This window comes from Micromys minutus (assembly GCF_963924665.1).
Source record: "Micromys minutus genome assembly, chromosome: 2".
Classification (NCBI taxonomy): domain Eukaryota; kingdom Metazoa; phylum Chordata; class Mammalia; order Rodentia; family Muridae; genus Micromys; species Micromys minutus.
This window is the reverse complement of record NC_137971.1, coordinates 70991903-71015907: the sequence shown is the minus strand read 5'-3', so window position 1 is coordinate 71015907 and position 24005 is coordinate 70991903. Positions and strand designations below refer to the sequence as shown.

At 45.5% G+C, this 24005-nt stretch overlaps 1 protein-coding gene across 1 annotated transcript in view; it reads right to left on the bottom strand.

The window, feature by feature from the left end:
• Positions 1-11004: 11004 nt before the first annotated feature.
• The window catches only part of BCL7C (BAF chromatin remodeling complex subunit BCL7C), a gene marked incomplete at its 3' end in the record, with an annotated part of 48678 nt that continues 35677 nt past the window's right edge, over positions 11005-24005 (bottom strand). The window contains exon 6 of the mRNA XM_080911780.1: positions 11005-11202. Coding sequence (XP_080767906.1) covers positions 11005-11202 — 198 coding nt within the window. The remainder of the gene's footprint in view (positions 11203-24005) is intronic.

The following is a 24005-nucleotide window of genomic DNA, read 5'->3' as shown; positions in this document are numbered from 1 at the left end:
CTTAAGAAAGGTGTAACAGGCGTGTAACAGAATGCATGTAACAGGAAAGCAGAGAGAAGGAGGGAACAGGGTGGAGGAGGGGAAATGGCACAGGAAGGGCATCGGTGAGGATGAAGGAGAATGGAGGTAAGGACACTGAGCAGGACCAACCCGTCACTTTGTATTCCAATGTTTGGGACTGGCAGAAAGTAAAAATCAAATACTATTTTAAAAGCCTGAGAAGAAAAACAGCTACAATTACTGTTTTGATGTCCTCTGCTAATTTTAATACCATGAGTTTTTATGAGTCATTTCAGTTGACTATCTATGAATCATGTTTTTCTGAGACCTGGTCATCTTTTATTAGATGTCAGGTGTTTATGTGTGTGCACATGTGTATATTAATGAGGTGCATGTGTGCACATGTGTATATGCATGAGGTGTGTGTGCACATGTGTTCATGTGAGTACATGTATGTGAAGGCCAGACAGATCAGACTCCAGTGTTGCTCCCCAAGAGTTTACATTTTGTTTAGAAGAATATTCCAGTGGGACTAAGCTAGTTGAGCAACAGACCCCAGGGATCTGCACATCTCTGTCTCCCTAAAATGTGTAGATGCTGCTACACTCAGCTTTTAAGTGTGCATCCTGGAGGCTGAAGTCAAGCCTTTACTCTTCTATGGCAAATATGTTACCAAATGAACTAACCATCTGCTCAGGCATTTAAACTCTGCCTCTGCTTATTAAGGATTTTTCTCTTTTCCTTTCCCCCCCTCCTTTCTTTCTTTAAATTCCATAGCTCTTGCTGTAATGAAGGCTGGTCCCAACTTCTGTCTCACCTCAGCCCTGTCAGTGGACTGTAGACCCCCTGCGGCACACCTAGCACAGACATCGCCATTATTACTTATTATTATTACCTCTATTTATTTATGTGTGTGCATTTGCACACATGCAAGCCATAGTAAGAATGGTCAGAGGTCAGCTTCTGGGAGTGGGGTCTCTCCTTCCATGGGTTACAGAGATGGAACTCAGATTGTTGGCCTAAGTGACAAATGCCTTTACCTGCTGACTTGCCCCACACATAGGTACCTCTTATTCATATAAACCTTGCATTTAATTATCAACACAGTTATATTACTCGGAAACAACTTGAGCCTTTTTTGGGTCTATTTATTTATGTGTATGAGTGCTTTGCCTGCATATAAGAATGTGATTCACCTACTTGTACCTGTGGAGGTCAGAAGCCTGTGGTATACAAGATTTCTCTGTGTGGTCCTGGCTGGCCTGAGAGTCAGTACGTAGACCAGTCTGGCTTTAACTCACAGAATGAAGAAGGCAGAGGCAGACGCCACCTACCTGTGCCTTCCGAGGGCTGGGGCTAACAACCATAACTACACCCAGCCTGAATTGCTTAAAAAAGAAAGTTACCAAACTCTTTTAAATGCAAAATTCTATGGTACTGGTTATGTTTATAAGCCGGATGAAGAGGCAAACACTTGGAATGCTGGTAGGAAGATCCCAAATTCAAGCCCAGCCAGGACTACATTGTAAGACTCGGTCTCAAAACATAAGCATTGTAAATAAATGTACATATTACAGGGCCAGCAGAGTGGCTCAGTGGGTAACGGCACTGGCTGCCACGCCTGAGGATCTGGGTTTGATACTCGGGACCCACATTGTAGAAGTGAGAGCTGACTCCTCAAAGTTGTCCTCTGACCTCACAAGGACACCATAGAAGACAAACACACACACGCAGACACATATACAGACACAGTCACACAGACACACACACAGTCACACACACACAGCCACACATACACACACAGTCACACACAGAGACACACAGACACAGTCACACAGACAGACAGACACACACACACGCCATACATAACTTTTTTATATATTTACAGAGTTGCACTGTCAGCCTCACTGTCTGTTAAGGAGCTAGTTTATAAACTTGTTACCACAGTTCTTAAAACATAACCCTGTGTTTAAGCTCTCTACTCTTTTATGGTTACTTTTAGCTTATGTCTCTGAATTTGCTTATTCTTGCTTATTCTAGGTGTCTAATGTAAGTGGAATAATATAGATGTCTATTTATTTTATCTTATTATTTGAAGAGGTGTTTTGCCTTTGTGTATGTCTGTGCAGCATGTGCATGCAGTGCCTGAAGAGGCCAGAAGAGGGCAGCAGATCCCCTGAAATGGAATCACACGTGGTGGTGAGCTGCCAAGTGGGTCCCTGGAAGAGCACTTTTGTCTTTGTGTTTGACCTATGGAATGAACTTAATGTAATGGTTCAGAGTTGCCCATGTTAGATCAGAATTTTGTTCCTTTTGAAGACTGAAGAACTACCCCACCCCCTGCACATCTGTTATTCTGTCAGCATGCCTGACAGAATAACACTTTTCATCAAAGGAGTTATGTGGTGGGTGTCTACTTTCTTCCTTTCTTCTTGGCTAACTCCCAAGAATAGAAGGGACTGTACCCAGGAGGCAGTGGCACACTCCTTTAATCCCAGAACACGAGAGGCAGGGGCTGGCAGAGTTTGAGGCCAGCCTGGTCTATAGGGTGAGTTCTAAGTTGGCCAGGACTACAGATAGAAACCCTATCTCAAACACAATAACAAAAGCCTGGAGATGCAGTTTAAGTCACACTACCCATTCCTCTCCCTCTCTGGTTACTCTGGTCTTGAATTCACTGTGTGGCCCAGGTTATTCTTGAACATCTGGCAATTTTTCTTTCTGCCCCAGCCTTCCAAGTGCTGAAACTATAATGTGTGCCTCCTTCTGTCTGCTATAATGTAAATATGCTTATGAAGATATGTTGGTATTTTGTATATATTTATATATTCATATATAATATACATATTATGCATTATATTTAAATTTTTTATATTATATATACAGTGTTTTGCCTGCATATATGTTTGTATACCACATGTAAATTGTGCCTGTGGAGACCAGAAAAGGGTATGAGATCCCCTTGAACTGGGGTTATAGACTGTGTGAGCTACCATGTGGATAGTGGAACTCAACCTGAGTCCTCTGGAAGAACAGCATCTTAATCACTGAGCCATCTTACTGGAGAGAGAGAGGGAGAGAATGTATGTGTGCTCTCAAATGCTGTCTATGCCCCACAAGAATCATCCTGCCCACCAAATATGTACTGAACAGAGGGATAATAAGAAAGAGTGGTCTGCCAGGTGTAGTGGCTCTAGACTTTAATCCCAACATTCAGGAGACAGGGGCAGGTGGACCTCTGTGAATCTGAGGCCAGCCTGGTCCTCCAGGTTTACACAGGAAACCCTGTCTTTAAACAAAGAGAGCCTAAAGATTTTTTTCTACGTCTGTTTCAGAGGCCTTGGTGCCATCAGTGGTCGGTCAGGCAGTAGCAATGACCACAATGGCAAACTTGAGCCTGAGCTAAAGCACACCAGGAAGTACTGTCAGGAGCTCTATCCACTGCAGCATTCAACTACAATGTCACCGTCCCATTCCATGGGAAAGCATTCTAAGTTAATAAGCAGGGGAGCTGGGGCTGAATCTTCATGCTCTTTGTCTCTTGAGCTTGAACTCTTAACCGTACTCACAGATGTAGTCAGCTGAAGGGGTTAACATCTTTAATCAATTAATCAATCAATCAATCAATTAATTAAAAAATGGATAATTAAGCAGTTAACTAATTAATGGTTTGATTGCACCAGTGCAATCCTGTGCTATTGTGCACATGTGAGAACAAAGAACAACCCCAGGTATCACTCCTCAGCTTCCTCCTTGTTTGACCCCACCCTCTTGTTTGTCACTGTGCTGTGTGCTCTGGCTTAGCTGGACCTTGTGCCTCTGCCCCCCTCTTTCCTGTAGGACTTCTGGCATTATGGATGAGAGTCATCCTGTCTAGCTTTTCTCTTCTCCTCCTCCCCATGAGTCTGAGAGTCTTGGTGTTAGAGAAGTGCCTGTCCAGCTCCACAAAGCCCAGTTTTGAACACATGTGCTTTCATTTCTGAAATCAAACACTGTAGCCCTTTCAAGTTCATGGACAATGACAGAATTCCACGGAAAGTCTTCTCTGAAGAATATTTTGGTAAAGTTTGAAAAGTAGAAATTCTAGAAGTCATTTTCAGACATAATTGACAATAATATAAAATTTGCCTCTTAGAAATTTAGAACCACAAATATAGTCTTAAATTTTCTGTAGGAAGCCGAGTGTAGCGGTGCACACCTTTAATTCCAGCACTTGGGAGGCAGAGGCAGGTGGATCTGCCTGACTGAATTATTCCAGCAATGGGGGTGAGTACAGATTGTCTGCCTAACGGAATATTGTGAAACCAACCATAGTTACGTTGAAACTGTCAATGACATATGAACAGATGGGCTTTGCTTCTTCAAAATTCCCTCTTACTTACTGAATAATTAAATATTTCTTTTGTAAAATGGAAAACTTTGGACTTTGCCCTCGAGGTTCAGTTCAGATGCCACCTTCTCTGTAGAATTCTCTGGATTTCTCCCACTAGAGGTGACCTCGCCTTTCTTGGGATTTCTCAGCATTTGATTTTCTCCAGTCTCTTAAAATTTCTGCCAATGTTGTGACCACTTGGCAAGCAGGTCTACGACCTCTCTGTGGACCAGTCTCTCAGAGGATGCGCCACAATGTTCAGCCAGACTTAAACCCTTCTCCCTAGTGTTAAGGAGGATTAGGAAGTGATTGAAGGTAACATTTAGGATAAACAGATAAACACTGTTAGAATATAAATTGCAATGAACCCCAAGTATGGCAGAAAAAGGACTCTGGTCCCAAAAACCCAGGTAACAGTCCATGCATAACCACCACAGTGTGGTGACCTGTTTGTTTGGGGGAATGTCCCAGAAGCAAGTGGTGTGTGTGGCTCTAGTCAAGATGAGGTATTGCTGACTCTCTGCCTGGGCTTGGGCTGCTAAGTGCAACTGAGGCAGGAGTGCTCGCAGACGAACAAGATGTTTGGGTTTGGGGACCATCTGAGAAATCCCCAGTGGCACCAGATAAACAGTGGCTCTAGAAAGATCCAAAAGGCACTGCAGCCTTCCAAATCATGTTTCTGGGCTGACAGAACTCAAGTCACCTTGCCGCCCAGTGGCCGGCTGAGAACATGTCAATGGCCTGGTATTCCAGGCCCCGTGTGGTCTGTCTCCTCAGACCTATTGCCCTCTCCTGCACCCCACACAGAGGGAGTACCCAGTCTCCTCTGGCCCCTTCTGATGTCTGTTTCCTTGACTACCGTTCATTTTCCTTTAGCCTTCAGGGTGTGCTGATACCCAGGACGACCTGTGCTGCGCCACTGCTAGAGAGATGACATTCGAGCTTTTAGAGTTTTTGCTTTGTTTTGTTTTCTCTGTGTGGATGGGTGTTCTGTCTAAATGTGTGTCTGTACTGTGTACTTGCAGCATTCTTGGGGACCAGAAGAGGGCATCAGATCTCTGGACCTACAGTTTCAGGTGGTTGTGAACTGCTATGTAGGTTCTGGGAACTGACCAGGGTCCTTTGGAAGAGAAGCCAGTGCTCTTAACCACGGAGCCAAGTCTCCAGCTCTAAAAACAAACTTAAAAAATTTGTAGTGCACATTTTTAATCCCAGAACTTAAAAGGCAGAGGCAGGTTAGTTTAAGGCCAATCTGGTTTACAGACTAGTGAGCACAAGAACTTCCAGGTCTCCATGGAGGGATGCTGTCTCAAAACGTTGTATCTCACCAGCTAAACAGGCATGTGTGCCTCCACTGTCACACTGACACACTGTCACTTGCAAACTCTTCTGACCATGAAAATTACCAGATACGTGATCACAAAGAAACAGCAGACAGACCCGAAAGGAGAAATAAGTCTATTCAAACAGAGAAGAAAGAAACTATGCCACATTGAAAAATACGAGCAAGAAAGCACAAGGTATGATCCACATCGTTTGTAGACATGATTTGTCCTAACGGGAGGATGCTAATAAAGGTGACTAGAGAGACGACCAACAAACCGCAGAGCCACCGACCAGCGGGTGAGGTGACAGTAGGAGGGACGTCCGCTGCATTTGAAGTGTGAACGGACACCGTGTGTGCAGCTGATTCTCAGAGTTCAGACTACAGGCTGTGTGGACACATCACAGGTAGACACGGGCGGTAACTCGAGTGAGCGGAATGTCTACAGGGCGGCTGGGGAGTCTGGGGAGTCGGTAGCTGGCGCGTGCCGACATCTTTTGTGCCACTCTTACAGAACGTCCCCGGTAATTTTCAAATTGTCTCCAAATAAAAAGTTAAAACGCCAAAATGCAAGTTCCTTCCCTTGGTCTGCAAGGTTTGTGACACCATCCCCACCCAGCCCCTGGCAGGTTCAGTCTGGCAGCAGGCTGTATAGGCTGTACCGTGTTCTGCCATCAGAGGGTCTATTACTGCCTTTACATAGGATCCTCTTCCCCATGTTTGGGCACGCATTGTCACTACCCTAACACACCCTCACACTTATTGTGCTCTTTCACAGCACTCTGACCTTGCTCTTCACACCATTTCTCACAGCTGCCGTGTGTATTTTGTGTGGTTTTGAGACAACGTCTTATGTAGCTCAGGTTAGCCAAAGATGGCTGATCTTCTTACCTCTAGCTCCCGAAAGCTGGTGTCATAGGTGTGTGTCACCGTGCCAGGCTAAGAGTTTGCATTCAGGGAGCACTGGCTGTGTCTTCCCTAGCTGTATGGGGGCTTCCTGAAGTCAGGGCTCAGATCTGTTTTGTTCACGAATGTATCTGCACCAGCTGCTGACTCTGGCACACCGCTGGGCACTCGGTAACCAGCCAATAGATGAAGAAGTGAGTCCTATGCTCTAAGTTCCTCTCCAGCCTGTTAGCAACTCGCAGAAAACACACCTCGAAGTTAAACATTAGTCTCGGTAATTTAATCAAGAGGCGTTGACTTTGAAGGACCCCTGGATTGCCTGCTTGCCACACGAGTTTGGAAACCAAAGGGCGAGGGACCTCACAAGAATGCTGAAGGAACGCCACTGAGGTAGCAGGGAACCTGTACTTCAGGTCCTCCAAGGGGACACTGAGAAGCCAAGGAGCTGATTAAGGTAGTGTTTGCAGAGGCAGCCTGGTTAGAAGGAGAGCTCCCTCGGCTGGGTTGGTCTAAGGATGGGGCCCAGCTGAGGAGTGATGTCTGGAGGCGAGGTATGAGGCCAAGAGCAGGAATGGCTGCCGGGGTGGAGGAGGGCACTTGGCATGAACCTTACTCTTCTGCACGCTATCCTTGTTCAAGACCAGTGATCTGAGACTGGCTTGCGGAGCAGCCTCAATCCAGGTGAAAGGTGTCCTATTAGAACCTGTGCTGCCTTGGGTGTTAGACATACTGTTTCCAGTCCCCAACCCCTCTGCTCTGCTAAAAGTGCTAGGATTTATTCTGTGAGGCTATTGTCAGGAGAGTGGCCCTGGGAGTGCCCTTTGACCTGCCTCTGGTCTGCGCGGTACAGAATGGACTCTGGTCTCACGGTGGGGGGCGCATGGCTCCCAGCAATGGGAACACCAGCAGCCCCTTCTCACCACTTTACACACAGGACTTCCTGCTGTTTGAGTCCTATTTAAAACCAGTGGATACAAACGTTCACAGCACTGTTCTTTATCCAAAACCTTTAAACAAGAAGAGGGGTTTGTTGCGTTTTTCCTGAGGAGGCCCTTGCTCATGCTAGCCAAGCACCCTTCTACTTTAGCCCCAGCTAGCATCCTTCCTCAAACTAACCTGCTCTCTCCGGGCTCCCAACCGGGAAAGCCATAGGCATCCAATCTCCCCACTCTATTGTAGTAACCCTCACCAGAGGGCATGTCTTGCCCTGCCCACCAGCACCAACATAGTGCCTCCCCTTCAGCCCAGCCACAGGTATGAACACAAGCACACCAGGCCCTTGGGCCTTCTACTAGTGTCTGACAGAAACTTGCTATCCCCTCATCGCCAGAGACAGGAGAGGTGAGCACATATCACTTCACAGCTTAGAAAGCACCCCCAACAGTTTCCTGTATCCTTCACGCTCACAACTGCCCTGTGAGGTAGATACAGTGGGTAACACTTACACGGATCAAACATATACAGTGTACCCTGCTTTGACTTAAGCGGGTCGGATGAGGTCTCATTTAAACTCGCCACAGCCCTGTGAAATAGATTCCATGTCCCCATTTTACAGAAGAGAAAAAAAAAAAAATCTAGTGGTTAGAACTTGCCCCAAATCAAAGAGGTAGAAAGTCATGAAGCTAAGATTTGAACCACAGACTGTCTGACTCCAAAGCCATGCTGGTGACCCTTCAACAATATTGCCTTATGTGACTTATGAAGCAAGAATAGTACCTTCCCACATAGGATTCTACCCACTAAACTGAAGCTCAAAGAGGTGAGCAGTTCAGCCAAAGCATCACGCCAGGAACTGGCTGAGCTGGAGTGTTCTGACTCCATCAAGCCTTGATGGCTGGGCTTCATAAACACTAATTCATTTGTTCATTGTTCCTGCGCAGCCCCACAGACTTGTGTCTATTCAGAATGCTGACATTATTGGGAAACCTGGGTTTGTTGGTGGTGGTGGTGATTTCGTCTGCTTTGTTTTTTGAATCACAAAACCAATAAGCAAATAAATTGCGGAAACAGAAAACATACTGTAACTAACTGTCCTCTACTAACCAATGCTCAGCAGCATAGAGGAGTCCTGGCCATAGGAGCCACTGTATCAGGTCAGAGAGCAGGAATGGAAAATGCTGACACAGGAACTTACGGTAGACATCTTTAGAATTTGGGAGTCAATTGCTGAGGGGTGCCATCCTGAGCCAGTCCACTCTTCTGTGGCCCCGACATTAAAAATGCATCTATGCACCTCTGCCTATAGAGTGATTCTCTCAAATAAGATAAATGTGAATGCATTCATATGCATTGTGTGCTTTATACAAATCCCAGGGTGTTCTGAGAAATGGTGCATTTGGAAATAAGTCTTTACATCAGCAAGTTCAACTCATGATTCTGGAGTACTATAAATCTAATTGGATCCATAAACATTTTGTCAGATACCCAGTGATACACACTGGCAGTTTTGACCTTTTGAATATTTAAGGCTTACAGCTCTTTAAAACTACTATTAACTGTAAGTTTCTTACTTTTTAAGGTACAGAGAGAGTTATGAAAAATACAAAGTAAGACTTTCTGGATCTCTGCAGAATTCCTATTTTTCATCTCTGAACCTTGAAAACTAGTATTTGTTTGTAATTAAAAAACAAAACAAAAAACGGTGCCCCACTGGTAATTCAGAGTCTTAATTAATAAACCTTTGTTACTTGAAGTTCCCAGTCACTCGGCATGAAAGCCCATGGCTTCCGGAAGCCTCCACACAGGAGCTGGGCCTAGACAGTGCTCCCTGTGTCCGTCAGTGGCACACCAGAGAGGAATCCCAGGGACCTGGGCTGAGCTGGAGTCACTGACCTGACCACTGAAGGGCCATGTCATCTCAGTTATGAACACAAAGTTCACTCTACCCCCACAGAGCATCTGCTCACTTTACTATTTAAAAGAGGGGCAGCTGGGTGTGGTGTCTCTCACCTTTAATCCCAGCACTGAAGAGGCAGAGACAGACCAAACTCTGTGAGTTCAAGGCTGTACTGGTCTAGTGGATTCCAGGCCAGCGAAGAAAGAAAGGAAGAAAGGAAGGAGGGGAGGAGGGAAGGAGGGAAGGAAGGAAGGAAGGAAGGAAGGAAGGAGGAAGGAAGGAAGAAAGAAAGATAGAAAGAAAGAAAGAAAGAAAGAAAGAAAGAAAGAAAGAAAAAAGAAAGAAGAGAGGGAGGGAGGGAGAGAGGGAAGGAAGAAAGGAAGGAAGGTAGGTCAGACAGAAGAAAGTAAAATTAAAAGTCCTATGCAATTTGCCACTGAGAAAACAGATGCACCTTCAATAAATGCCTTTAACAAGCTGCAGCCCCACCTGCACACCCAGCACAAGCCGTGGTATACTAGCAGGACTGTGGAGTCAGGCAGAGACTGCATCCAAATGCTGGCTCTGCCTCAAGCAGGCTTCGTGACTTAGGGCAAGCTCTTTAACCACCTGACTGTTTAGTTTCTGTATCTGTAAAATGTAAAAGTAACAGGATCTCTGACATAGGGATGTTGTATGAAATAATTCCCGCAAACTGCAGTATGTGGTACGGTGAGCTCTCAAACGGGAGGCGCTAAACCCTGGCACAGTGGGCCCAGGGAGTTGTTCAGTCCGAGGCAAGAGGTTGATGAAAGCCCTTGGAGCCACTCAAAAGGCTCATTTGCCATGAGTTTCACAAAGTGGGTAGGTTCCAGGTAGATTTGGCAGTGCTGGACAAGTCTCCGTGCATTCTGGAGCAGGAGTCTGTGGCCTGGTCTGAAAGGTCACTAGGCCACGTGTGCCCTTCGACTGACCTGAGGCAAGGTTGGCACCCTGGTTGGCACATGTCTTCTGGAGCCAAGGATTGATTGGCAGGCCCAGAGTCCATAGGCCTGTGGAAGCAGAGAGGCTGCCAGAGGCTTGCTGGAGTGGCCTGTCTACACATGGGCACACTACCACACAGTGTGGCTTTTGATACCGTCCACAGCTGTGGTATGGCCTAGCACCTTCTACCCAGTGCTTGAGGTTCTACTTGCTCATGTCTTGCAGGCAGGGCCCCCTCACCAGTGTAGATACTGTAGTTCCAAAGGTCGAAGGTCACCTCCAGGGGCCATACCTGGCCCTTTGGTGGACGGCTGCCCTAGTGTGTGAGGAGGTGGCCACGTCGGTACAGCATCCACCATTTTGTATATTCAAGTTGCTTCGAGGTATCACCCAGAGATGCTCTCAGACACTCCCTGTCTGTGACCTGCCCCAGCCCTGCAGTTCTGGGTCCACAGCAAGCAGGATGGATCCATAATTTAGGGACAGGGACAAATGGAGTGCTGGCTGCAGGTGCCCACTCTACCCTTAAGTGTTGTGGGTAGATAACTGGATCTTGGGGCAGCTAGGGAGACCTAAAGGCCTTCCCTTGTGCGACAGACCTGCTCACCTCCCCTTCCCTTGTGGTATCGTCCTGGGTGCCCTCTGGGCTTTGCTCCCACCTCCGGGAGCTCTGGGTTCTGGGACCGTGGAAGTTGGCCGAGCATTTGTCCGGAGGCCTCTCCTGGGAAGAAGCCTCCTGAGGGGCTCTGTTTTCAGGCCTTTCTCTTGAAGGGCTCTCCTTGTGATTCTCATGCTGGAATCCTGCAGAGAGAAAATAAAATCTGGATAGTTGCACTTCTCCTTACCCTACACAAGATGGAAAAGACCACAGAAGTCCCTAACAGAGAACTTTTGGAGAGTGTTGCAAATGGCTGTTCTGTGTTTGTGTGTGTACAGACACATGGAGAGGCCAAAGGGGGCCCTTGGGTGTCATCCTCAATTACCCTTCACCTTAGTTTTTGTGACAAGATCTGAGCTAGGCTGGCTGTTCGGGAAGTCCCATGGTTCCACTTGTCTCCACCTCCTCAGCCCTGATATTACAAATTTGTGCAGTCGGCCCAGCTTTAAAAAAAAAAAAAAAAAAAAAAAAAAAAAAAGCCAAGCATGGTCATGCATGGTGCGTGCCTGTAATCCCAGCACTTAATAGATAGGAGCAGGACTGGAGAGATGGCTCAGGGGTTGAGAGAGCACTGACTGCTCTTCCGGAGGTCCTGAGTTCAATTCCCAGCAACCACATGGTGACTCACAACCATCTGTAATGGAATCAATGCCCTCTTCTGGTGTGTCTGATGACAGCTACAGTGTACTATATAATAAATAAATAAATAAGTTTTTTAAAAATGTTAAAAGAGAGAGAGAGAGAGAGAAGCAAGGGGATCTTTGTGAGCTCACTGAGAGTTCCAGGACAGCTAAGGTTACATAGAGAGACACTGTTTCAAAATAAAGCAACAAGCAAACAAAACCCAAAAGAAGGCATTTTGTGCTCATGGAGGAGAGTGGAAAGCACCTGTGGAAATCCAAACACAATACGGTTCTCTTCTCCCACCACATGGATCCCAGGGATGGAACTCAGACTGTCAAGTTTGGTGACAGGCACCTTAAATGGCTCAGCCACCCTGAGAACACCCCCTCCCCTCCAAGGCATTCATGTGAATCATCAAACTTGCCGGGCAAACAATTTACCAAGCAAATCTATTTGTCTTCTGACAGCAAGCTGCAGCGCAGCCTGGTTCGAGCTGAATGAGCTGTTTCTGCAGACAGATACTTGGGGCTCGCTTACCAGTCCCAGGGCTTCCTTACACCGTGAACCTGGACGACTGCATACGACTGCATACATTAACATATAGTCTCAGTGTAGACAGCAAGTCGACAGACCAGAAAGCAGGACACACTACCTTAAGACATTTTCCATCTGTCGGCGGTGGAGGACCTGTCCCTTACCCACTACCTACCCTGCTATTTATTATTTAAGTCAACAGGAATCTTTTGAGGGAAGCTGGTCCAGTTCCTTGAGACAATAAATAAGTAAATAAAGAAAGATGTCTGCAGTACCCTACTGATAGCAGAAAGGGGAAGTGTTTCAAAGATTCGGGGTGTAGCGACACAGAGATAAAGACAAGCTGTAACCATCTGAGACCCCTAAAGTTCTCATCTGGGAATCCTAAAAGCACACTCGGCATTCAGTAAGGAGATCTCTTCCAGGCTATCTAAAGGACACCCAGATATCAAGGCAGCTCTTGGGAGAGGGACTGTTTGGAACACCTGAGGCCCAGGCTCCATCCCCACCTGCCAGAAAGGGGAAGAACTAAAGTTCAACACAGAAATAAGACATCCTACTTAAAACTGGGAAAAGGAAACTTTGATCCCAGCACAAGAAGCAGAGGCAGCTCAAGGCCAGCCTGGTCTACAGAGCAAACTCTGGGACAGCCAGAGCTACATGGAGACCCTGACTCAAAAAAACAAAAACAAACAAAAAAAAAAAAGTCATACATTTAAAAACTCTTTCTGAATTATAACCATAATGATAAGAGATAAGATGAGCTGGCCACAAGTTACTAATTAGTAAAGTTCAAGGGTAAATTCACAGGATCCCACATGCCATCTATTTTATGTATTTGAAATCTTCATATAGACAGACAGACAGACAGACAGGATCTCATATATTCCAAGCTAACAGGAATTCACCAAATAGCTAAGGATGGCCTTTAAATCCTAATCCTCTTGCCTCTACCTCCCAAGTGTTGGGATTATCTACCAAGTATACTACTACTTCTAGTTAAAAAACTTTTTTTTAAGTTGTTGGGTTTTGTCTTTAGTTTTGAGACAGGGACTATATACTCTTGACTAACCTGGAACACATAGAGAGCTTCTTGCCTTTGCCCACTAGGATTAAAATTATGTGTCACCATGAACAGTTTCTAAAACAATTACAAAATTCTGTGTGTGTGTGTGTGTGTGTGTGTGTGTGTGTGTGTGTGTGTGTACATGTTGGTACCAGCAGAGGGCAGAAGAGGGTGTAGAATTCCTTGGAACCACAGTGACAGGCAGCTGTGACAAGTCCTTTGTGGGTGCAAGGAACCAAACTCCCGAAGAACAGTGCTTTTAACCACTGAGCCAATGATTCAGATCACAAAACATCTAAAAGCAAATCAAAACTGAAAATGTACAAAATAGGGAGAGATGGAGCAGTTTGGAGCACTTCGGCTCTTGCAGAAGACCAGGGTTGTTAACCATCAGCACCCACATGGTGGCTCACAGCTGTCTGTAATGCTAATTTCAGGGGCTCCTACCTGCTCTTTTCCTCTATGCATACCAGACATGGTCCTGCAGCAGGAAGATAATGTCTGCAAATCTGTTCAAGCCTGACTGTCAGGGTCAGACTCTTAGGTTGAAGTTTTAACTCCTAGTATTTCAGAAAGTGGCCACACTTGGATATTGGGTCTTTAATAATTGGTGACTGAATTAAAAATTAAGTCATTAGGATTAGCTCTAATCCCACATGACTGCTGTGGTAATTACAGAGTTACTAAGAAAGACCATGTGACTACTCAGAAAAGACAGCAAAGACAGAGGCATCTGAAGAAACTAACCTGCCAAGACCTTATCACAGTCCTAGGAACTGTGACAAAATGGTTTCTGGTAGGAAAGGCACTTCAGACCTGGAGCCCTCTGAAACCCAAGGGTCGTGCCATGAACCCAGCAGCCCCAGGTACAGCCTACTAACCTCTGCACTCTCTCCTGATGAAAGAGGTTTTCAGGTTGAGTACAGTGCCAAACAGTAGAGCTGTGAGGAAGAGATATAGAAAGAGTGTGGTCTTGGGGAGAAAGGCTAGTACTCTCTAAACTTCAGGGCAAAGACTCTAATAAACAACTTTTTAATGTTGATCAACACATTTAGCGTTACATATAATAGAGGTTTGCTGGCACATGTTCCTTCATTGGCACACATAAACAAGAGGAGACTCTTTACATCTAACTTTGGTTGTAACAAACTCTAGAACAGTGGTTCTCAACATGTGAGCCGTGACCCCTTGGGGTCAGACAACCTTTTCACAAGGGTCACATAAGACCATTGGAAAACACAGATATTTATACTTCGACTTATAGCAGTAGCAAAATTACTGTTTACAGAAATAATTTTATGTCACCACAACATGGGGAACTGTATTAAAGGGTCACAGCATTAGAAAGCTTGAGACCTACTGCCCTAGAACATCTCAAAGACAGAACGGCCATGTACATAAATGCTTGCACCCCCTTCTAGCCTCCACAGGCAGCAGACATAAAACTTGTTCAGAGACACACATACAGGCAAAACAGCCATACACATAAAATTGAATTATAATTTTAAAAACTGTTGAATTGGTGATACACATTCAATCCCAGCACAGGCAGAGGCAGGAGGATCTCTATGAGTTCAAATCCAGGCTGGTCTACATAGTGAGTTCAAGTCTAGCCAGGGCTACACAGAGAGACCCTGTCTCATGAATGAATGAATGAATGAATGAATGTATGAATGTCTTTCCACTGGACTTTCACCTTGAAGAACACATGTTTACAAATCTTAAACTACCTAATCTACAAAACTCTCCACTGAGGCACAAGCCCTGGAATTTGGGGGGGAGGGGCACGAGAAAACAGATTCTTCCTTTGTAGCCAATGATGACACGAAACCCTTCTTTTGATGAATATACCTTGCAGGGGGAAAAGGCCAGGATGCTGGCTTAACACCAAATATCAAGAGCCATATTGGTTTGCCCCAATCAGCAGCTGCCATTGGAGTCTCTGCCTGATGAGTGTATGGTCATCTTCAACCATTCTCCAGGGTCCAAATAACTGCTGTCCGGACCAGACTGATGCATAGATGACCCTGAGCTCGCTTCCTTCAGATGTCCAGCAGCGCAACTGATCTGTTTTCCTCAGGGACGTGATCTTTCGTGGGTCTTTCTAGAGAGAAGTTCCCAAGCCTTTCTCTGATGTCTCCCCTGCTCCCACATTGGCCTGAGGGTCTGTGGGTAACAGGGCATCTGTAAGGATTCAGTTTATCGTTTTTCAAGCTCATCTTCTGTATCTTCTTTAAAACTGATCATGGGTACATCGAGATGGTTCACGGAGCATGACATTAAGCTTTGTCAGTAGAGGGCGCTAGAGGAACAGTGTGAGAGGACGGAGCTGTTCTACGTGGTTCTCCTGCTGCTGAGCTCTCATTTCTCTTGTCTTTCATTCATCCCAGCTTTCTTGGGCCAGTAGATGGGAACATCCTGGTGGTCCTCTGCCTTAGATGGATGTCTGGAACAAAGGGCCCTTGCAGCCCCCTTACCATGCTTCCTCTCCCAACATCCCAAATCCAGGCCATATACTGCACTTGTGTGCACAGATTTCTGACACTTGGATATCTTTGCACACACACTACACCTTGACCTTGACGCGCAGCTTTCTTTAGAGATCTCCAGCACAGTAGTCTTTTCCCAGCACTTGGTTTCTATGGCAACTGTCATATAAGCACCTGTGCGTCGCACAGCCTCTCCTAGTTTTGTGCTCTCACACTGAGTGTGTATAACCAGAGCTTGAGTCCTGTTCTGACTTGTCCTTTCCAGCAGAGCTGGGAAACACAGGCAGGCATTCTCCAAGCAGATCACACGGGGAATGCCGGTCTAGTTTCCCAGCTAGAGTCTGAGAGACTGAGCAAAGCTCTCCAGTGTGGCCCCTGCTGAGCACAGGCCTTGGTCCTAGGGTCCAGGAGCACTCACAGCTTAGCAGCTTCACCTGACTCTGCTGATGCTGACAGGCTCTTAGGACATCCCTCTACTGAAGCACATCAGTGACTTACCTGTCATGTTCTTTCAAGTGAAGTCTGGATCTTAGCCACACCCAGCATCAGGGACAGTGGCCAGTCCCGATTATCTATAACTTCTGTATCCTCTGGGGTTCTTTTTAGCTTTTTTTTCAGCTTAAGCACCTACATTCAATCATTAATTAATAATTGTTTTTTTCGTTTGAGACAAGGTTTCACTCTCATAGCCCAGATCGGCCTTGAACTTATGATCTTCCTGTCTCAGTCTTCCAAGGACTGAGATTATAAATGTGGGCCATGACACCCCAGAATGATTCTGTATGCTCAACTTTCTTAGTGAGGCTCTGCTTCCTGACCAAACCCTGACTGTTCTAACTGGTACTGGGAATCACTGCAAGAAACAGACCTGAAAAGTGATGGGGTGTTGGTCTGGTCGAGCTTGGGCCTGAACATAGTGCTGAAATTGTTGGCAGCAGAAAACAAGGTGCAGATATACCGAGGAACCACAGCTGCTCAATCTGTGACCTACATGACCTTGAGGTCCCAGCTCATGCCTTGGGACCCCACTCATTGCTACCCTTAACCTGGAAGGCAGATTCTCTCCCATGAGTGATTACAACAAGCCCGGGTCTGTGAGCTCTCGGTCACACCACAACCTAAAGTTAAACAAAATTTATTTGTGTAATTTGCTGATTTGAGATGACAGCGAAATTCAGACTAACAGATTTATCACAGAACAATAATAATAATGACAATGTCACATCGTTAAATGCCTTAAAAGACAGACGCCCATTTCTCTCAAACCACCCAAACTGCCAGACACAGTGGGGCATGCTTATAATCCCGGCACTCTGGAGGCAAGAGGCTGAGGCAGGAGGATAGTATTTTGGAAGACAGTTTGTACTATATTGTGAGACATTTTCTAAAACTAAACAAACAAATAAAAAAAAAAATCCAAACTGCTATTTGCAGCTAGGCCTTTCACTAGTCGAATGTCAGTAGGAAGGACCTGCAGGTGCAGACGCACTAGGGTCCACCTGCAGGTGCAGATGCACTAGGGTCCAGGAGAAACAACTCCAGTCTGGAAGAGTGTTAGCACCTTGACGGTGTTAAACAGAAGCCCAGGTGGATAAAAAGGGAATCCTCCTCTTGTTTTGAGACCAGGCCTTGCTGTCCGAGCTGCCCTTGAACATGAAATCCTTCTGCACCTCCTGATTGTTGAGATTTATGGGCTGTCCCACCATGTTCAGATTTGTAAAGCCCATGAGAGGGGTTATTAATGTTAGAGTTACACCCATTGCTACTGAGCTCTTGGTTAGTTTGTTTTTCCAGGCTGGGTCTCACTGTGTAGCCCTGGCTGGCCTTGAACTCACAGAAACCCATCTACCTCTGCTTCCTAAGTGTTGGGATTAAAGGTATGCACCAACATGCCTGGTTTTTGCTATGGATTCTGTCATTGTAGACTGCAGACTTGATGTATTTGTGTTCCTGAAACCTTCTCTGAAAGACCACTTGGTTGTTTGGCTAAGGTTAGGGGAGTGAGATGCCAGAGTTTTCCTAGCATCACATGGAGCCAGTTACCCAAAGAAGGGGTATGGTGGGCTCTGGAGACAGCCTCTCCACTAAGACTCTGAAGGGAGCAGTTTGCCTTTGGAAAAACTTCTGGTTAAAAAAAAGGGGGGGGGAGGGAGTAGGGAAGGGAAGGCCAGGCTGGCTTTGATTCACAGAGATTCTAACTCTGCACCCCAAGTTCTGGGATTAAAGGTGCACAGCACCATGCCTGACTCCTCTCTCTTTTAAACAGCAAGCTGGTTTATTAAAAACGCACTGACAAGGGGCCGGAGAGATGCTCAGCAGTTGTGGGCACTGGCTGCCCTTCCAGAGAATAAGGTCCATTCCCAGCACTTGCTCATAAATTGTAGCTCCAATCTCAGGGCACCCGTGCCCTCTGCACTCAAGTGGTATACAGTCAGATGCACAGGCAAAACATCCATCATATAAAACACAAATAAAGGAAAAGTCTCCCAGGGTTGGATTATCAGGACTGTGTCGTTCTTTATGTCTAACCCAAATACTAAATAAAGCACAATCCCATCCTGTGTTGCTTGCTATCGATGTTTGCATTGTTCCTCCATTACTGCCTCCTGTATTAAATACTCTCCAATATTTAACTGGTTTCCTTGCTGTTTCTTTTACTCAGATTTAAAAAAACAAACAAAAAACAACAACAACAACAACAACAACAACAAAAAACAAAAAAAAACCCCCAGAATTTCATATAATCCAGAGTGGTTGAAAATCCCTGTGCATCTGAGGCTGGACGTAAACTCCTGAGCTTCCTGTCTTTGCATCCTGAATGCCACCACACCTGGGCTTTTTTACTCTATTCTCTGAGGTCTTTCTCCCTTCTTTTTTTAAGTGTAGAAATACTGTTTTAAGATTTGTTATTATTGGGCACACATGATGGGCGAGCGCAGATGAGCCGTGGTGTGCATAAGGATTAGGAGAGCTTCCTTCACGGAGCTGGCTCCCTCCTTTATGTGGGTCCCAGAGACGGAGCCTATGCTGTACAGCAAGCTTCACCCACTGACCCTTCTCACAGGCCCGAGGTTTTTCCCTAAAGATTTGTCTTTTAATTATGTGTGTTGTGCACATAAGTACAGGTGCCCCGGAAGCTGTAAGAGGCCGAGAGAACTCCTGGAGCTGTAGTCACAGGCAGGTGTGGGCCACCTGACTTGGGAGCCAGGAACATGGGTGCTGACAACCTGGGTACAGGAACCAAACTCAGGTCCTCTGAAGAATAGCAGGTGCTCTTACTCATTGTTTTCTTCTTGGATTCATGGATTTATCTATGCTATAGGAGGCAGTAGGATGCGTGTGTCATGCCGCCAGCAGAGGACAGAGAGCAACCTGTAGGAGTCGCAAGGCTCTAACTCAGGTCATCAGGACTGGTGGCAAGCCCCCTCACTGCTGAGCTGTGAGTCAGTTCACTTCAAGTGTGCCGATTTCGTTCCGGCCGGCCTTGGGGCTCCATCCCCTTCTCCCACTCTGTGCTATTCTTGCCATAAATTTACATTTTCTACCTGAGTCTGAAAATAAGCAGTTTGATGGACTTTCAATCAACTTTTTAATGGTGTGGAAGGGATGTGCCTTACTTGACTTGCGTCATGGTTGCTCATGGTACTGTCAGGAACTGGGTCATCTTCCAGTGAGCCATGTGGGCCAAGCATGTGAAATGAGAGCCTGGGGCTGTAGCTGCGGTTCTATGTTTTCCTAACATGCCCAGGCCCTGGTTCCTCTCCAGCAAAGCTAAAAAGACGTGAACAGCCTGGCAGCTCTGAGAATCACATTCTGGGCAGGCCACAGGCTTTGCTCCTGCTGCCGTTGGCTGGGGATTTCCTAAGTTTATTCAATAAACTATTCTTGGTAGTGTGGTTACTGAAGTCTAAATTAGTGTTGAGACCAGCAAATAATTTTCTAGGGATTCCCAGCAATCTGTCCGTTTTCCAGAGATCTCTACTGAAACCTTGCTGGAGTGCCCTTCCTGCCAATTTTTTTTTTTTTTTTTTTGGCCTGGTTACCCAAAGCTTGTATGGACCCCTCAGACAGCTGTGCTGGTTCCACAGTTGCCCTGGGCTGCTAACTCCTAGGATGTTCTCAGGTCACAGAAGACGGTTTTGGCTACGAACTGGTGCTTATGGTTCACGGGGATCCAAAGCACCACAGAGATCTGACAGAGTAGCAGCTCTCAAAGATGGGGTCGGTGGAGTCTCAACTCCATACCAACAAGTGTAGCCACAGGCCTGTCCTCTGGTTCTTTCCTAATGTTTGAATCTTCAGGAGAGACAGACTTGGAAACTGAAACAGTTGCTGATGAAAGGACTCAGACACTAGATATAACATAAACATAGAAATGCAGAAGTGGGCATTATGGCTTCCATTTAGGAGGCTGATGCAGGAGGACTTCTATATGTTCAAGGCCAGCTTGGGATACACAGTGAGTTTGGGACGAGCTAAACCATACAGTCTGAGAGCGTATGTCAAAAAGAGGCATGCCACTAAGTGTGGATTTGGAAGACCAAACCAGAGGGCCTGACGTGCACAGCTGGTGCAATTCTGAAATAAAAAGAAGAAAAGCAAACTAACTTAGAAGCTTCCAGACAGAAAGCACAGAAGCAGGAACCAGACGTGAAGACCAGCCAACCCAGATGCTGTTGGCCAGGACACAGAAGAATACGGAATACAATGAAATAAACCCACCCGGAACCAAAAAGCCAATTGTCACATAATTTCCCATTCAGGGCAGAGGGACAGCATGTTTTAGTGACTCAGAGCCTGTTGCCCTTCAACCTCATTCCAGGGTGTCCTCAAGAGAGTCTTCCATACAGTGACTAAGAGGCTTCAAAAGTCCTTCACACTCAGAAAACTTAAAGGACTCTTGAGGCCAGTGTGGACCACATTTAGAAGATTCTGACTCAAAACAAAACGGACAATAATGTCCCCAAAACAAAGAGTCCTGAGGTGATGTGAGATAAAGACACAGTCTGGCACGAGATGTGGTACAAAGTGACCATGTGGAAATGATTGTGCAGAACCAATCAATGAAAGATCTATTACAAAACAAAACTTATAAGCTTGCTCAGTAAAACACCAGGAATTGGGGAGTGTGTGTGTGTGTGTGGGGGGGGGGGGGGATAGGGACTGAAAAGAGCCTGGAGCTGTCACCCTCCAGGGGGCCTTGAAGGGAAAGGAAAGAGGACCCTGTGGCTGGAAGCTCTAGGGTAATTAGGAGGTAAGGGAAGGGGATAAACACCGGTGAGCCACAGAAGGAGAGGGATGAGTGGAACCTTGGATCCGGGTTTAAAAGCAGAGAGAACATCAGTGAAAGATAACCACTAAATGGAGAAGCTGGCAACAGCTCAGTGACAGACAGAGTGCTGGCCTGGCTTTAATCCCAGGTCCATAAGACAAAACAGAGAGAAGAAAATAAAAATAAGACAGAAGGTTTCTTTGTTTTGTTTTGTTTTTTAAACAAATATGATCTGGCCAGATTCAATTACTTAAAAAACAAAGCAAAACAACAACAATAAAAACAAAAAACAAAAATAAAACAAAACAAACAGGGTCTCAGGTAGCTCAGGCATGAACTGAATTATAATTGTGGATGACCTTAAACTTCTGGTTCTCAGGAGTTGGTGTTGAAGATGACTGTGTGTCTGCCAGACACCACAAGTTATCAGCCGAACAACATCCCCATCCAGCTTTAGGCTGGAAGATTTTAAAAACATAGACTGGCCAATAGAAGCAGTTCATGCCTGTAATCCCAGGCAGAGGCAGATGGACCTTTGTGAATTCTAGGCCAGACTGGTCTATATAGCAAGTTCCGGGCCAGCCTGGTCTATATAGTATGTTCCAGGACAGTAATGGAGAGACCCTGTCTGAACAAAACAAACAACCCCAAAAAACTCCAGTCAGAGAATATAAAAAGAAAAAAAATCTTAAAAAGAATACATTATATACAGGTATGGTATTATCAAATAACAAAGTCAATATAGGATGTTATATATCACGGAAAAACTCCAGTAAATGCAATCCAAAGACATAATTGAGGGCAGGAGCTCACTGAAATTCTGAAAATGATCTTTTAACTGGGTGGTACTTAAGAGGGTATTTGTTTTGTAATTTTATGTTGAACCGTATTTTTGCAAACCTTTATGCAGTGTGGCATTTCAGAATAGCTCCTGCCCTGAGGCAGAGTCATCCCTACCCTGAGCTGACCAGTGGAGATGCCTTTAATCCCAGCAGTAGGAAGGGAGCCTGTTCTACAGAGCAAAAACTAAGACAGCCACGGCTACACAGAAACCCCGACTCAGAAATAAAGAAGTAAGAAAGAAACAAAGCAAAGCACAAAAAACGACAAACAAAAACCAGTTCCTTCCCTTATATCCTACAATGCCACACCCCTGGAACCCAAGGAAAAAGGAATTTTTGCAGGTGAAGAAGGATATTATTTTGGCAAGATTTTCCTGGACCATCCAAGCAGACCCCATATAAACCCAAAGGTCTCTGAAATCTGAGAACTGGTTGTAGTTGGGACCAGGAGACATGGCTAAGGCGTATCTCAAATGGAGGAAGGAGCCATGGGCCAAGGAGTGAAAGGAGTCACATTTTGGGCAAACGAGAGAGATGTCACAGACTCTTTGTGGCCTCCATATAGGAACACACACAGACATGTTCACACAAACAAAGACATCTGACCTATTGAACTATAACGTATAAATCTGTTTTTATATATTTGAAACAAGAACTTGTGATCCTCCTACCTCATTGTCCAAAGCGGATGCTGTAATTATAGGCACAGGCCACTAGCAGCAGGTATCTATGTTGTCTGAAGCCACTAAATGTGTGACAATTTATTACATAAATACAAAACTATATAACTGGGGGTGGGGGGAGAGGTGCTTCGTTTCTGTTGTTGTTTGGGGGGGGTCGGTTTTGTTTTTCCTTGTTGCTGGTTTGGCTTTGGTTTTGGTTTTTCAAGACAGGATTTCTATGTTTAGCCCTGGCTGCCCCGAGACTTGCTCTGTCAGGCTGACTGATGTCAAACTCACAGATACCTTGCCTCTGCCTCCCCAGCACTGAGATTAGAGGTGTGTGCAACCACCACCCAACTCTTTCTTACAACTTCAGTTTTAACTTCAGTTTTACCTTCCCTTTCTTCCCAGTTTCCAGGCCTCACTTTAAAAAATGTTCTAGATCGGGCTGGAGAGATGGTTCATCAGTTAAGAGCACTGACTGCTCTTCCAGAGGTCCTGAGTTCAAATCCCAGCAACCACATGGTGGCTCACAACCATCTGTAATGTGATCTGATGTCCTCTTCTGGCATCCAGGGCCACATGCAGATAGAGCGTTCTTATACATTAAATAAATAAATAATTTAAAAAATAAATAAATAAAATAAACCATTTTAAAATGTTCTAGATTATATTTTACACATATGGTGGTTTTCCTGCACATGTGTATGTATATATGTGCACCATACATGTGACTGGCGCTCTGAGAGGCCAGAACCCCTGGAACTTTAGTTACAGGTAAGTCTCCATATTGGTACTGGGGATAAAGCCCAGGTACTTTATAAGAACAGCAAGTGCTCTGAACCACTGAGCCACCTCTCCAGACCCCTGCCACACACCACTTTGTAATCCTGACAGTTTTCTCACTGGCTGTGGCAGGTGACAGCTACAGGGAGGAAGTTAGTGGGACGCACAGTGAGGTTGAAGGAACAGAGCTGTAGTCGCAAACTCAATCTGTTGGAAACAAGCAAAAGAAACTCATCCTAAGTGCTACCATCTTGATTTCAGACTCCATTTAACCACAGGGAGGAGGAACTACATTTAAGGTCCCAGGCCTACAGCTGAACAGCTTCTGTCGTAAACAGTTGTCCGAGTTCAGACATCTCAGGGACAACTTGTGACGAGGCAGTTGTCTAAGTCCAGACATCTCAAGGACAAGTTCTCCATCTTGCTGGCAGGGTCAAACAAGTTTATTCCCAGGCCTATGAATGAATTCCTATCCCACTTCTCCAAATGTTTTAATTGTCTGCTAACCAGATACAGAAATTGCTGTTACCTAATACAAGGTACAAAAGTTATAAAAACATATAAGCAATTGCCTAGTCTGCCCTAATTAAGTATATGCAACTGACCTGCTCCTTTGTCCCCTCATCATCCGAGCTCTAGGTCTTTGAAGCCAAATGCCCTGGATACAGCCC